The 15,629-nt window shown below is 44.9% G+C and overlaps 1 protein-coding gene across 1 annotated transcript in view; it reads left to right on the forward strand.

Annotated features, from left to right (window-relative positions):
• LOC109298092 overlaps positions 1 to 15,629 on the forward strand; it is a 200,913-nt gene that overhangs the window by 169,531 nt on the left and 15,753 nt on the right. The window contains exon 14 of the mRNA XM_019518226.1: positions 7,141 to 7,251. Within this exon, the coding sequence (XP_019373771.1) occupies positions 7,141 to 7,251 (111 nt within the window). The remainder of the gene's footprint in view (positions 1 to 7,140; positions 7,252 to 15,629) is intronic.

The following is a 15,629-nucleotide window of genomic DNA, read 5'->3' on the forward strand; positions in this document are numbered from 1 at the left end:
CATATATTACATATATTTCACACAGACACACACACACATTTTGTAGCACACCAAACATCATGAAGCATGCTGGAAAGGCAGGTGTCAGGTCTTCTGGCAGAGGAGGGAGAGGAGGCAGAGGGAGAGCTGCAAGTTCCCCCAAACATAGATGCACCCTCTTTCTTGGCAGTGAGGAGTCTTCCGCTGCTAGCGGGAGCAAGGAGGCAGGAGTTGTGTCTGCACCTGAAGCACCACTAGTAACACCAGTAACCGCAACCGGGCAACCAGGAGCAGCATGACATTCTCCACTCCAGTTGTCATTGCCGGCATGAGCCTTCCAGTGGCAGAGGAGGACCTGGATCTGGAAGGAGGGGGCCTGAGTGCTATAGCCAAGCAAATGATGGGGAAGGAGGAGGAATCTGAGTTTGTGCTCCACACCCCTCAAAGTTCCCTTAGAAGCAGGTCTCCTTCTCCAGAAGGCACCTCAGGGGAGATTGTGGGGGCAGGTGGCTCAGCTCCTCCTGGTGGTGTGCCTTTGCTTGCTGAGGAGGGGGATAAGGCAGGGTCCCCACCCACAACCCAGAAGCAGGTGGGTAATGTAGTGTGGGATCATTTTGAGGTGGGAAATGATTTGAGGTATGCTACCTGCCAGCACTGCCAAAAGCAGATCAGCTGGGGCAAGGATGAGAAACTTCTCACCACCACAGCAATGTTGCTGCATCTCAGGAGGCAGCACCCCTTGCCCTTATTCCTCTTCAGCATGGCACCAGTGGGAGTGTGCCCATAAAGAAGTCCCCCTCCCCTTCTCACTCCAAAGCCCCTGTCCTCAAGAAGCAGAGGCAGACCACCCTGGACCAGCAGGGGAAAGGTGTGGACAAAGTGGGGCACATTCCCAAGGCTAGTGAGGTCACTCAGAGCATTGGAGAGATGCTTGCTCTGGATGGCCATCCCTTCTCCTTTGTTGAGTATCCAGGGTTCAGGCAACTCATGGCACTCATGGCCCCATCCTACCAAGTGTCCGCATGCACCACCTTTAGCAGAACGGTGGTACCCTCCCTGTATGAGGTATGCAGGGAGTACTGGAGGGAGGAGCTGCAGAAGGCAGGGATGCAGATAGCCTTGCACTTCACCTCAAACATCTGGATCAGCCATAGTGGAGATCATGCCTACCTCTCCCTCACAGAGCACTGGTATGATCAGTTATGGCAGTGGTGAGCTCTTCTTCAAGCCGAGGTGATGGATGAGTCCCACACGGCAAGAGAGATCATGGTGGCCATGAACTGCATGGTGCAGAGGTGGCTCTTTGGGCAGGCTGAGCTCACCCGCTGGTTCATGGTCACCGACAATGGGGCCAATATGGTGAAGGCAGTGCGTGATGCCAACTTTGTTGGCATTCACTGTGTGGCACACAAGTTCCATCTCATAGTCAGGGATGCCTTGAAAGGGGACAGGGCTCCCGGTGATGGCACTGTCACTACCATGACCAGCCAGCTCATCTTGAAATGCAGGAAGGTGGCAGGCTACTTCCATCAGAGCATCAAGTGAGGAAGATGCTGAAGGAGAAACAAGCAGAGCTGAGCATTCCACAGCACAAAATCATGCAGGATGTGGAGACTTGGAACTCCACATACCTGATGCTTGAAAGACTGGTTGAGCAACAGAAGGCCATCCATGAGATGGCCTTGCTTGGGGAGAGTGGGATCACAGGCCCCTTTAACAAAACTGAGTGGGATACCATCTCCCAGATCTTGATGATCCTCAAGCTGTTCCTCGAGGCCACCAAGAGCCTCAGCACTGGCAATGCCCTCCTTAGCCAGGTGATCCCCATAGTCAAGGAGCTTGAGAATCAAATGGAGAAGTTCCAGGGGAACAATGTTCCTGGCTGGGGCAAGCTGCTTTCACTAGAGGTTCAGTCACTGGTGAAGAGGCTGAAGGAGGGCATCAAAAAATGGCTGGATCCATTGCGGTTCAGTACGGTCCACATGCTGGTGGGTATGTATGACCCAAGGGTGAAGAGGAGCATCTGCAGCAGCAAAACCTTCAAACACTGGATGGAGATGCTGGTGAACAGAGTCTGGGAGGCAGAAGGGCAGAGGTGGGGGGACATGGAAGAGGGGACTCCACTGTCCCATGCCAGTGCTCCAAGCACCAGCCAATCTCCTCCACCACAGCTGCTGCCAATGTGGGCCAAGGGCATGGCTTCAATGTTGGGGTCCAGAGGTACCAGACTGCACCATCTGGCAGGTAGTGCAGAGGCCTTGGTGGCTACTTATCCCCCTGAGGATGTGGAGCTTCTGCAATGCGACCCCTTGGACTACCGGGCAACCCGCAGCCAGATGTGGCAGCATCTGGCCACAGTTGCCCAGGAACACCTGTCCTGTCCACTGATCATGTTTCAAGTGAGATGGTGTTCAGTAAGGGTGTGTGTGTGAAGCAGGCAATATTCGATTTGGATTTGGCCCAATTCAGGGGATAGTGATTTGATTCACTGATTCGGATCACTGTCCTGATTCGATTCAGCCAAAACTAAATCTGAAGATTTGATTCTGATTTGGAGAATCAGTGATTCGGCCATAGACACAGCTTTATGTGTTTTTTCTATGTACCTTAAGGTACCAGGCGTGGCTTGTGAACGCTGACATGGTGGGGCGGATTGAGCATCCCACAGGAGCATGGGGCAGTCCCTTGTGTACTCGGTGGCAGACTCGGAAGAGTACAAAACACTTTTGACAGATGAGCCTATGAACTTCAGTTCATCAACCTCCTCAATACAAAAACTCATGGACTCAATATAGACATTGGATTTATGACACACTGTAACCAGCCTGACATCTAACTCCCCTGGTACCTCTCCACTTTTACTTGCTACATTCCCTTTTCTACCCTGCTCCCCCCAGCCTGTCTCTCACCCCCTGATTCATCAATTTACATTTTCACTGACTGGCTTTCTTGCCTGCAGCCCTGTCTCTGACTTCTTTACTATTCATTTTATCCAGAAAGAGCACACACGCCAACTGCAGATGCTTCCTTAGCCTGACTAAGGGTTTTTAAACCCAAAAGGTTGCCAAGATATATTTCTCCAACTATTCAGTTGGTCTAATAAAAGATATCACATCTACTCAAAGAACCTTTCCTGCCTGTTCCTTAGACCAACACGGCTACAACCAGAAACCCAGTTAACATACACAGGTGACATAAGTTTTGCTTTCAACAGTTTGAGGGACACTTTCACGGAAACCCCTGTACCTATCTCCTTGAAACTTGGCAGGCTTCATGCCCTCAGAAGGGGCTACCATCCCTGCTGTTTTCATCCAAATCTGCAAAAAATGACAAAGTTATATGTATTTTAATGAATCCCCATTATAGTCTGTGGCCGAATCACCGAATCGGCCTATTTGGCAGCTAAATCTCCAAATCCAATTCGACTGAATCAATCATGACAGTGATTCGAATCACTGAATCGAATCACTATCCCTTTGAATTGGCTGAATCCAAATTCAAATCACATACTTGCTGCTTCGCCCAGGCCTATTGCACAGTAGTGTGTCACAGTACCAACAGTGCTAATACCTTATTGTACAGTAAGTATTATTAGGCTACTATGTAGTAGCATCACTAAAAAGGTGTTCACCAGTGCTACTGCGCAATAATTCCAGTTACTGGGTGCATCTACACATGTTCTGGACTGTGCAATAGCTGACATTACTACGCAGTCCTGATGCTGCATAGGTCATTTCTGATGCTACTGTGCAGTAGCTCATTGAAACTGCGTAGTAGCGTCGGCATCACGGTTTGTGCTCGCTGATGCTGTCACCACATCAACAAATTACAGCGATGTATCTTATCACTACAGTGTGTAGCGTCTCATATAGATGCACCCACTGCGAATTTATTTAGTACTAGATTATACAATTACTAAATAAATTTGCAGTCACCACTGTGCAGTAGCATCTCATGTAGGTACTCCCACTGACTCGAAGTCACAGTTCTTTTCCTTTCTATCCCCTTTACCAGGCACTGATTTCTTTATACTCTGCACCATCTTATCTGTACTTGCAGTGAACCGGGAAGGAGGCTAAGTCCAGATTCTGCTCTTTTACTGTCCTTGTCTGCCAATTGCATTGTAGTCAGACTAGTGGCTCTACAAAGGGTGTTCTCTCTCTGTGCTGTGACCTTGTTGTTCCATGCAGTAACATAGGCAGACAGTTTGCCACACTTGCCCAAACTGTGGCCATGCTTGAGGTGTTTTCTTATGATAAGCAGTTGACTATAAAGAGTTAGATCTCCTATACATTTTGCAACATATGTATGCGATGTGCTTATGGATACTCTGCCAGATCAAACAATTCTTTGATTGCATTTAGGATCAGGATTCCTTCTATCTGTACTTGTCATGTATGATATAAAGGTAGGCTGCAGATTATTCTGACAAGCTTTTATACTGATTTGTTATATTATTTTGCATATGGTGATTATACAGGTACAACATCATTTTTTTTCTTATTCCATAGTTTTAGTCTTATTTTTCTTGTTCTAACTCCCAATTTTTGGATGCGATAGTTAGTAAGAGATCATTTACTCTTAAATTGTTATTTGCACAAGTCATGCCACCTGGGAGGCCTGTGGTCCCTCCTAGTGCTGCTTCTGCAGTATGAAGGCTTTGCTGATGTTGGCTGTGGGACATGTAGCCCTGGGCGCTTTGAAGTTAGACAGCCCTAATCTAGATTGTGTTTCATCTGGTTAACACTTGTGAGCTTTTTTGTGCAGTTTCATCCTTATTTATCCTCACACCCAAGTCTTTATTAGATGCTTTCAGTAATAATATTGTGCAGGTAATTCAGTTACATGAGGTCAAAAAGACTTGAAGATCCATATATGGCAGCTTTCTATTAATCATCTACATTATGTACAATCTTATAGTTTATTGGTTTGACATGACAATTAGTCTTGGATAACACAACTGTGGCCCAGCTGAACTGTGACAAAATGCCTCCTGACTTAATGGGGTTGGGATTCTACTAATCATTTCAATTGTTCATCTACACTGACACAGGCTCAGTTACAAAACCATGTAAAAATGCCTCCGAAAATAAAGATGATGTGAACACTCAAGGAGTGAAGTAGAGGAAATTGACTGCTTCCATCTCTATCAGTATGCTTTCTGTCATCTTTCCCTGATGGAGCTATCACCCTGGCATTGCCAACCACAAGAAATAATTAAGGCAGTTTGAGAATTATTATAAAGAATGGCTGACACCTTGATGTAGAAATGGTACAAAAGAAGCTTCATACTCAATTCCATATCCTGCAGAGTATCCATATCCAGATGTTGAAAGTAGGGTACCTACTAATGAAGGTACCCTAAAATATTATAAATCTATGGGCCTCACCCCCTTCTTTTTTGGTAACCTTGAATAATGTTGACTGAAAATAATGTGGAGAGTTATGAGTATCCTAAACTTGCCCAGCACCTTCTTCTTTGGCATCATAGCAGTTCATTAAAAACTGAAGCAGTCACTAAAGTCTGCCTCTAGAGGGATGTAGGCCAGAAAGCTAGTTTTTTTGAGAGAAAAATATATTTCTCTGCCTGAGTAGAGGTCAGAGTAGCTAATTATCATTGAGCTATGGTACATAAATATAATTATACCCAGTGGGTTAGAGTGCCAGACTTTGAAGGCACACTTCCAATAGGCTTGAGAAAAGAATTTAGGTCTGTCTGTTCTGAAGGGTGGTTAATTGCTCAAATGTCCCTAGAGGCAGATACTAGAGTGCATTTTTATAACTATAAAAACTACTGTATGGAAGGATTTCTGGTTATTAAATAGGTTCAGACTGTGGTCCAATATCCTTCTTGTGATGGATAGGATTTATTTTTGCAGGGATTGAAAAGGCATTGTGTGCTCTCTAAGGATTCCAGATTTAACTGAAGATACTTGTGTATGCCCTAAGGAATTTAGTTATAACCCTCCCCCAAGGTGCAGCCTACTTCTGAGGCTACATTGGTTAGCTACAGGATTCAGAGCATCTTTTAGAAAATTAATTATGAGTGGTAATTTTACATTCATAAATGGTTGCACTTTAACATATGAAATGTTCATACTGACCAGTCCTCTATCCCTTAGCCATTTTTTAAAAAGACTATGACTGAGTTGTTTAAACTGGATGTATGTAGTACTATCTTTTGCTAACACTGGGCATGTCTATACGAGATGCTAAATACGCAGTAGACAAATTCTACTGCACATTAGCCCGGAAGCAAAAACCATGCTAATGTGCAGTAGAATGAGTCTACTACGCATTAGTATCACAAAAAGTGTGCATCAGCATTACTGTTCAGTAGTGCCAATTACATGGATTAAGTTAGTACCTGTTATTAGAGGTACTAAACTTAATAGGCTCTAATTATGGTGCATTAATGAACATGTAGACATGCCCACTGAGAACTATATTTTGAAGTTTGGCTTCAGGGACTTTACAAATTCTCCTAACCTTCTTGACAGAGCTTTTAACATACACTAGTGTTTTAGTGATTTTTATCTTTTTTTATCTTCACTTTTAATTAAAAAAATATACAGGGTGTTTATAAAGTGCCACTTTAAACTTCAATAACTTTGGATATACACATGATAGAAGCAAACTGTGAATGACGATTGAAAGCGTAATTCATTAAGTTTCAACACAATACAGCTCAAATTTCTAGACTTCAGCATAACTGTCTTCTTTCATGATATATCATTCAATCTGATTTTCCAACTCAGAAAACATTTTCCAGTTGCTGTTGAGTGATTTCATGAATTGCATTGTGATCCTTGCCCTATGCATGATTTATACTATGCTAAAAAAACTTAAAGATTTATTCTTTCAATCACCATTTACAGTTTGCTTCTATCATGTGTATATCCAAAGTTATTGAAGTTTAAAGTTGCAGAAAGACTTTATAAGCACCTTGTATAAGGCTGAATGTATGTGTTTACATTTCTGTGTGAAATATATCTATCTATAAATATATGTGTGCATGTGTAATTTTCCCAGTAACAAGATTGCAGTCACTTCCATAATCCTAAATTAACTCCATTTCTATATCTCAGTGTAGATAGTGCGTAAATGCTCTTGAAGAGATTTGGTAGGATTTGGAATTAATATGTCTTTTTTTGGCTTCAGGGTGTGCTTGTTGGCCAGCTTCTGCCATAGCAGTCTGGAATGTGTGAAGCTCAATTTTTGCAAGACCATCACTCTGGATGCAGTTAAAAAGCTTTGTAAAAAGTGTAAGAGGTAATTACTTTGACTTGATACGCAGGAAGAGCTCCACTCTCCTCTCAATGCTCAGCTAAAATTCCAAGTTATTCTATCAGGTATAGACTATAGTCCCAATAACTTAATGGGAAACTTAAAGCTATCTGTAAACTGGCTGTATATTATGTTTTTATTTTCTAATTATAGTAGGTCCTATTGTATTCAAATGTGTTACATGATCTTTTAAATAGCTTTTAAAAATGACAGAAGCTGATAGATCACTGTTTTGTACAATATTGTGATTCTCAGAAGTAAACTGGAGAAATATGGGCTAGATAAAATTACTACTAATTGGGTACATAATTAGTTCAATAACCTCTAGCAAATGTTGGCACTGGATTTGACCCAGATACCTTGTTCTGGGTGGACCCAAACCCTCAGACCAACCACGACTTCTTCATTCGATAATAAAATTTTATCAATACACAGTGATAGCAGATATGAATAATGCAGGCAAGGCAAACAAAATAACCTTCCTTCATTCTATATCTACCAGTTCTAGGGCTGTCACAGAGGGAAGGTACATCTGGCCAGTATGCAAGCTCTACCCTGTGGTTCTTTCTTGAATGTCAGATGTCAGCAGCCTGGTGGTTGAGGGCTAAGGTCCACGTCCCTTCACCTTCCCAGTGGGGTGGGTGAGATGAGTTGGTGGTGTGCCCTCTGTCCATGGTGGCCTCAGGTTCCCACCTTGGGGACCCTTTGCTGCTCTGAAATCCCTCCTTTTGTATTCTTTTCATCCTCTGATGACTCTTCATCTCTAGGCATCACTAATTTGTTTCCCTGTTTTATCATACTATCCACATTCTGTTCTGTCAGCATATTCCTTTGTTTCCCAAACCCACCACATGCATACATCTTAATTCGGTCATTTACCAGTGTCTAGATTTGGTCCATCCACCAGAACCGGAAAACCCAAGGGCTCTGCAGCTGGTCATTGTGACCCAGCCACTGCAGCAGAGCCCTTTGTCTCATATTATGGAACAGTGCGGTACATGTCTTCAGTTTCTCAGCCTGTGTATGCCCACTTGTCTGTTGGCCTCAGACAGGGTGTCTGCTGGTTCCAGACACAGTGGGCCTTGAAGAAACTTTGTCACAAACAGGCTTTTAGAAACCAGTTAACCCTTGCCATTGCCTTAGACCATTATTCTAATGCATATCTACTTTACCTACTAGACACTTCCCAAAAGCAAACCTCTAAATATCATTTTCTAGCCATCAGCAAAGGGTAATTATAAATAGAAAAATGTCAGAATGGTAGGTTTCAGCTGGTGTTGCACAACACTCTGCCTAGGTTCCAGTGCTGTTTAATATGTTTATTCATTATCTGGGTGCCAAAATAGAGAGCTTCCTGATCAAGTTGCCAGATGACATGAAAAACTGGGAAGGACTGCAGATACATTGGAGGACAGGAGTGGAATTCTAAAGGACCTTGATAGATTGTTGAACTGGGCTGGAGACAACAGAATGAAGTTCAACACAATGAAGACGAATAAACAAATGCAATTGAGCAAACATGGAATGGGAGACAACGGGCTGGGCAACAGTATTGCTGAGAAGGATCTGGGGGGATTGGTGGATCACAGATTCAACATGATCAGTGATGTATTGCAGTCATAAAAAGGCAAATGTAACTTTGGGTTCAATAGGAGTATTAGGTGTCAGACACAGGAGGTAGTAGTATTCCACTAACTGGTGCTGGTTAGGTACATGTGCAAAAGATCCAGGAGCAGTTTATTCTCAAGTAGACTGCTTGGAAGTATATGCTTCCAGGCAAATGTCTACACATGCAGGGATGTGGAAGCAGATTCGCTTCTTTTAGTAGCAGACTGCTCCCGCTCTCTGTAGCCCTACAACCAGCCTCTGCAACAGCCAGGCAGAGCTCTAGGTTCCCCCTAGGTGCTAGCCCAGGGGCCAGGAGACAGCTGTCTCCTGGCAGGGGCTAGGACATTTTTCCTTGGCTGCGGGAGCTGCCTGCTGCCAGGGCACACTCTGCCACTGGAGCCCAGGTGGGGACAATGATCCTGGAGCCAGGGCTGGGAGATCTTTATCTCCGAACCTGAGCCCTGCAGTCATGGTACCTGGGCTGGGAGATCTTTATCTCCCAGCACTGGCCCCATGATCACAGGAGCTGCTGTTGGGAGATAAGGATCTCCGAGCCCCTGCCCTGCAATTGCAGAGCAGGGGCTGGGTCTCTCTGCTGCCAGGGCAGGGGGACATTGTCCCCTCCTGGGCTCCAGTGGTGGAGCCTGCCTTGGGAGCAGGCAGCTCCTGGGGGGCAGGGAGCAAGCTCCCACCCCCTTTTGCCCAGGTGACCAGGAGCATATTTGCTCCCAATGAGGTGTCTATGTGTGCACTACTGCACAGTTACTGATTAGAAGTAAAATTGCTACTTGCATTTGCAGCTGGCAAATTTATTCGCTGCTAGAGCCAATTGCCTCACAGTAAATGTCTGCACATGTAGACATGGATGCTTTCTGCACAGTAGTTAGTTCTACTGCACAGGAAAGCATCTTGTGTAGATATGTCCAGGTAGAGTTTTGAGTGCAGTTCTAGGTTCCACATTTTAAGAAGAATGTGGAGAAACTGGAGAGGTGTTTCAGAGATTGGCAACAAAAGTGATAAAAGGTTGAAATGCAATACATGTGGGATAAAGTTGAGAGAGTAAAGCATGTTTAACTTGGGGAAAAGAAGATTAAGTGAGGGCATGATAGCTGTTTTCAAATATTTGAAAGGCTGCCATAAAGTTGAGGTAAAAAACTGTTCTTTCTTACTGCTGAAGGAAAGACAAGAAATAATAGTTTTAAATCGTAGCAAAGCAGATTGAGATTAGATATTAGGAAAAACTCCTTACTGTTACAATAGTAAGGCAGTGAAATAAACATCTGGGGAAGTTGAATCTGTCATTGGAGTTTTTCAAAAAGCAGGATAAAGATTTGATAGGGATAGTTTAGGAGTACCTTCCCTGCATTTGTGCAGGGGTTGGACCAGATGACCCTGGAGGTTCCTTCCAACTCTATTATTCTACTACAAAATGTGATGTTTTTAACAGAGATAAAAAGGTGGTCTGCAGAAAATCATCTTGAATAAAAACTTTTTTAAATGGACAGTATTACCTCTGTAAGAAATGAGAAAAGGTGCCTTTGTAGCACTACAAATGCATGTTTGTTCACAGTCTTAGAAAACTGTGGGATCTCCTTCAGTAGAAGATTTTGGAAGAGGATGGACAGGGATCTTTCTGAGTTGGTTTTGAAATATTAAAACCTGCATCTGTGCATTAGTGTTTACATGTGCTTTGAAGACCTTTCTAACCCTTTGATTCTATGATTTATTATTCCAAATTTTGTGTGAAACTCTTGCTGCAAATAGTGCTGGGTTTGTAGCTAGCAGGTCAGCAGTTCACTGCAAGAATTTAAAATTTAAGCTGTCTTAGTTTTTGTTGCACATATAACATTACCTAGTGTGTGATTGTTCCTTGACTTACTGGATCAAAACAACAGCCCATGTGCCCAGCAAAAAGAACTGGGCAAAGAGATCTGGCTACAATGCATTCAATATCTTATAGTTTTAACACAGTAAAGCCTGGTCTTTAAATTTATGGATTTATGGGCTTTTTGTAGGATATTAGATTTCTTGTGCAAATACTCCTATTTACAGATTCAGAATTTATAGTTTCATAGTTTGTAGGGTCAGAAGGGGCCTGAGCAGATCATCAAGTCCCACCCCGGCAAGCTGTTCATCTAGCCTCCTCTTAAAGACCCCCAGGGTAGGAGCCAGCACCACTTCTCTTGGAAATTGGTTCCAGATCCTAGCCGCCCTGACAGTGAAGTAGCGCCTCCTGATGTCTAGTCTGAATCTACCCTCTGCCAGCTTGTGACTGTTATTTCCAGTCACTCCTGGTAGTGCTCGGGGGAACAGGGACTCCCCCAGTGCCTGCTGGTCCCCTCTGGGTCATTTAATTTCCATGACTATTCCCCAGTCCTTATTTAAGAGTCACCATTTATAGAAATGTCCCTACTGGTAAATTCATTCACTAGCATATTTGAGATAAAAACCTCAAAGCAAATTTGTGCCTCAAAGCACCGTCTAAGCAAATTTGTGTAAACATTTGATGATTATTTGTTGAAATAGCTATTTTCATAATGCTGTCTAGTTTTAGACCTTTAAGTTTGATAGTTGTAGCTGCCCTGTCAATATGCAAGCTTTAAGAAGAATATTTAGTTCATTCATGCAGTTGGGATCACAAGATCACAGTATTTATAGTTAGCTTTGGTGTGAACAAAGCAGGAGTGTAGTTCAAGTGCATTTTGAAACAAAACCTATCTGTTAAAAGGAAATTGTGACACTAGTAGAACTCAGTTCAATTTCCCCTTTCCTGTCCCCACCCAGCACACACAAAGTTCTGTATTATATTGCAGAGATTTAGGTCTAAATCCCCTTTTAGCTTTTTTGCACCTAATGGCATGTACGCAATCATGTAACGGCAGTTTTTGGCACTGATACACAATTTGGGATTCTGTTCCCCCCTGCAGAGGAATAGAATCCCGTGCATGCTTGGCTGCTGAAAGAAAGAGGTAGGAACCCCCCCCGCCTCCTTTTAGCCCACTGCCTTCAGTGCTTGCCTTGGGGCTCAGCTTCTAGGCCTCCTTCACCCTGAGGGGGTTTGAACTTGCATCTTTTACTTCCAGCAGTGTGCTCTGACCACCAAGCAACAGGTTAGACACTACCTAGCCCAGTGACTCCCAACCAGGGAACTGTGGCACCCAGCCCCTGTACAAAGAGGTAAGCACACTGCTTGCTCTTAACCCCACCTGCCTCAGAGTCCTGCAGACAAGCGTCACCCACAGCAGTCCCTTTCCACCCTCCCTTGCATTGGCTGCTTTGAGCAGCATGCTCTGCCATGGACAAGTGGACAACTGTGTGGATGCAGAGACACATTTTTCAGGCTGTCTTGTCCCCCATTTCCTTGCATGCTCCCAGAGCCAGTGGGATGGGTTGTGGGGGCAGGTGGCTCTGTACTCTGGTGTGTAATTTCTTGGAAGTGCAGCAGTGGGGTTTGTACGTGTTCCCTCAGGTAGAGAATGGGGGGTGGAGAAGGGAGGGGAGGGAGTCTTCCTCCTCCCTTCTGAGCTTCAAGACTAGGGACAGATGTTACACATAAAACAGTTTAAGTAATCAGGAACTGGTTTAAACCTGGAACAGAACAGAAGTTCAGTGCACAGAAATGAGTTTCAAAATGGCTGACACTGGTGTAAGATGAACCTGGTTGAATATAGTATCAGACTTAACTGATTTGGGTCAAACCGGTTTATGAAACTTCTGTCTCAGACCCCTTTCTGGTTCAAGTTAAATCACAGTCCTCCAGTATCCCAGCATGCTTTGCAGCTCTGTGCTGTGCTGTCTGCTCCAGCAGAGAAGGGTTGGTGGGGAGGGGGCTAGGGTCTGGGGCCAGGGTTAAACCCCGCTTCCCCTGAGTACAGAGCTGCACTGCCCTGCTTAACTTACTGTTGGCTGTGACTGGACTACAGATCCCAGAGGCACCTGGAAGCAGGAAGAGGAAGTGATGAGCAACCCTGAAGAGTCCTTCTGCTGTGATTCTGGACTGGAAATCCCAGAGCCCTTGTGGGGAGGAAGCAAACACACAGCCCATGCTGGCTATGTGCCAGAGAGCCATGCTCTAGCACCCCCAGCTTCTGGCCTTTGCCACTGTAGGCATGTGGCTGCATTTCCTGAATCAAAAGTAAATGTGTATTCACTTATTAGTCAGTTTGATCTCTGCAGCTTAGACTAACCTGCAAAGACTGAATTGATTCGTCCTAGGGATTTTGACTGTAACTAAGACTATGTGTTTTGTTGTCCCCCCTCCCTGGTTCTCATACCACTTCAGCACTGTGTGTGTGTGCAGCCCAACACTTTGTCATTGCCAGCTGTTTGTCCCTGGGCTCTGCCCATTCTGGCCCCAGAGCTGGAGTTCAGGGGGGATCACTCTGGGTTAACTAACGCCAGAAATCGGCCTGTGAGTTCCTGGTCCCAGGGGTGACCTAGACCATGTGTAGGGAGTCCAGGTGCCATGCTGGAAGCAGACATGAATGGGGCCAGGCAGCCTAAAGTGGTGACTATTATATTACATTTTATATTATCATATGAAAATGCAATTACAAATAACACATTAATTATAGAATGTTTATACTGTAATATTCAGACTATATTTACATTAGCTTTTGAAACAGAGTGCCACTAAATTTTGAAAACTTGTGGAGGGGTGTCTTGAGTCTCAAAAGTTCGGGAACCAGTGGCCTAGACCATCTTCCTGAAGCTGTTCCACTGCACATTGCAGTTAAGATTAATGAGAGAAAAAGGAATGGGAAAATGTCTGCCCTAATGGCAGATGGGCCAGAATCACCTCTTTTCCAAGGCAGAATTCATTTCAGTAAGCCACATAATTTAATCCATGTAGCAGGTCCTCAAGGAATCCATTTGTAAGCACTTGGAGAAGAAGGTCATTAAGAACAGTCAGCATGGTTTCACTGAAGGCAAGTCATGCCTGACCAACCTGATTGCCTTCTATGATGAGATGACTGGCTCCATGGATGCAGGGAGATCAGTGGATGTGGTATACCTTAGGGCTGTGCAAAATGGCTGTTTCCTTTCTGTTTTGGATTTGGCCATTTTGGAGGGACAGTGATTTGTTTCAGTTTTTTGGATTGCTGTTCTGTTTTGATTCAGCCAAATCTGTTTCGGAGTTTCACCGTGGTGCTGATTCAGAGATTCAGATTGTCTGGGGAGAGGCAAGCACAGTTGGGCATCTGTAGGTTCTCCCATGGCTCCTCCAGCTGTGCCTGCTTCTCCCCGTGTGGGGAGAGCCGCAGTAAAAGCCTCCATGGCTGCCCTGCCCAGCCCCATCCCCATCCCCCGCCCAATCCCAGCTTCTTGGATTGCCCCCTTGCTTGGCACCTGTGTGGCAGCTGTTGCATTGTGCAGGTGCAGTGTGGCTTGGCTGGGTGCTGCACACTGTTTAGGAGCTGGGGCAGCTCCACCTGTCAGCTGGAGCCTGGCACTACTCAGCCCCAGCAGCCCCAGCTCCCAGAAAACATGAAGCACCGCCCCCCCGGAGCACTGGTATTGGAAGGGACCTCTGGGACAGATTGCAGATACTGGGCAGCTACAGGTGTCAATGTCAGAGCAGTCTTCCTCCCCCTTCCCCCTCCCTCTTTTGAGTTTTGGTTTCCCCTCAAGCCCGCCTCCGAAATGTTCTGAAACATCTGAAAGTATAGTGCCAGCTGCACTTCTCTGAGGGGGGCACCAGCACTCTGCCAGCCCCCCTTTGCCTGTTGCCTAAGCTGAGAGTGCTCGCTTTTCGGGGGGGGGGGGACAGCAGCACTCTCAGGGGGTGCATGTGCACCCTTGTGCACCCTGGATGTGTCATCTATGTCTGAAACCTTTCCAAAATGTTTTGGATGGTTTTATTTAGTTTTGGAGATATTTCAGAGCCTTCTGTTTCACTTTGGATCGGGTGTTTTAGGTGCTGAAATGGGCCAAAACACCTCCAGACCAAAATGGCTGCTGAAGTTTTGCACAGCCCTAGTATACCTTGACTTTATCAAGGCTGTTGATACAGTCTCCCATAGCATTTTAGCAAGCAAGCTAAGGACTCATGGTTTGGATGAAAGGACTGTAAGGTGGGTAGAAAACTGGCTGGATCATTGGGCTCAGAGGGTTGGCAGCCAGTATCAAATAGAGTGCCACAGGGGTCATTTCTAGGGCTGGTTTTGTTCAACACCTTCATCAGTGACCTGAAAGATAGGATGGAGTGCACCCTCAGCAAGTTTGCAGATGACACCAAACTGGGGGGAAGTAGTTATGCAGGAGGGTAGGGTTATGATTCAGAGAGATCTTGACAAATTGGAGGATTGGACGAAAAGAAATCTCATGAGGTTCAATAGGGAGAAGTGCAAAATCCTGCATTTACCCTGCATAATGCAAAATCCTGCATTATGAACAATCCCATGCACTGGCACAGGCAAGGAACCAAGTGGCTAAGCAGTAGCTTGAAAAAAAGGACTTGGGGGTTACAGTGGACAGTAAGTTGAATATGAGCAAACAGTGTGCCCTTGTTATGAAGAAAGCTAATGGCATACTGGGCTGCATTGGTAGATGCATTGCCAGTAGATCAAAGAAAGTGATTATTTCCGTCTATTCAGCACAGGCAGGCCAAATCTGGAGTAGTGTGTCTAGTTTTGGGCCTTCCATTACAAAAAGGATGTGGACAAATTGGAGAGAGTCCAGTGGAAGGGAGCAAAAATGGTTAGGGAGCTGGGGCACATTATAACTTATGAGGAAAGGTTAAGGGAACTGGATTT

Source organism: Gavialis gangeticus, unplaced genomic scaffold, assembly GCF_001723915.1.
Source record: "Gavialis gangeticus isolate Ggan-Ray unplaced genomic scaffold, GavGan_comp1, whole genome shotgun sequence".
NCBI lineage: Eukaryota > Metazoa > Chordata > Crocodylia > Gavialidae > Gavialis > Gavialis gangeticus.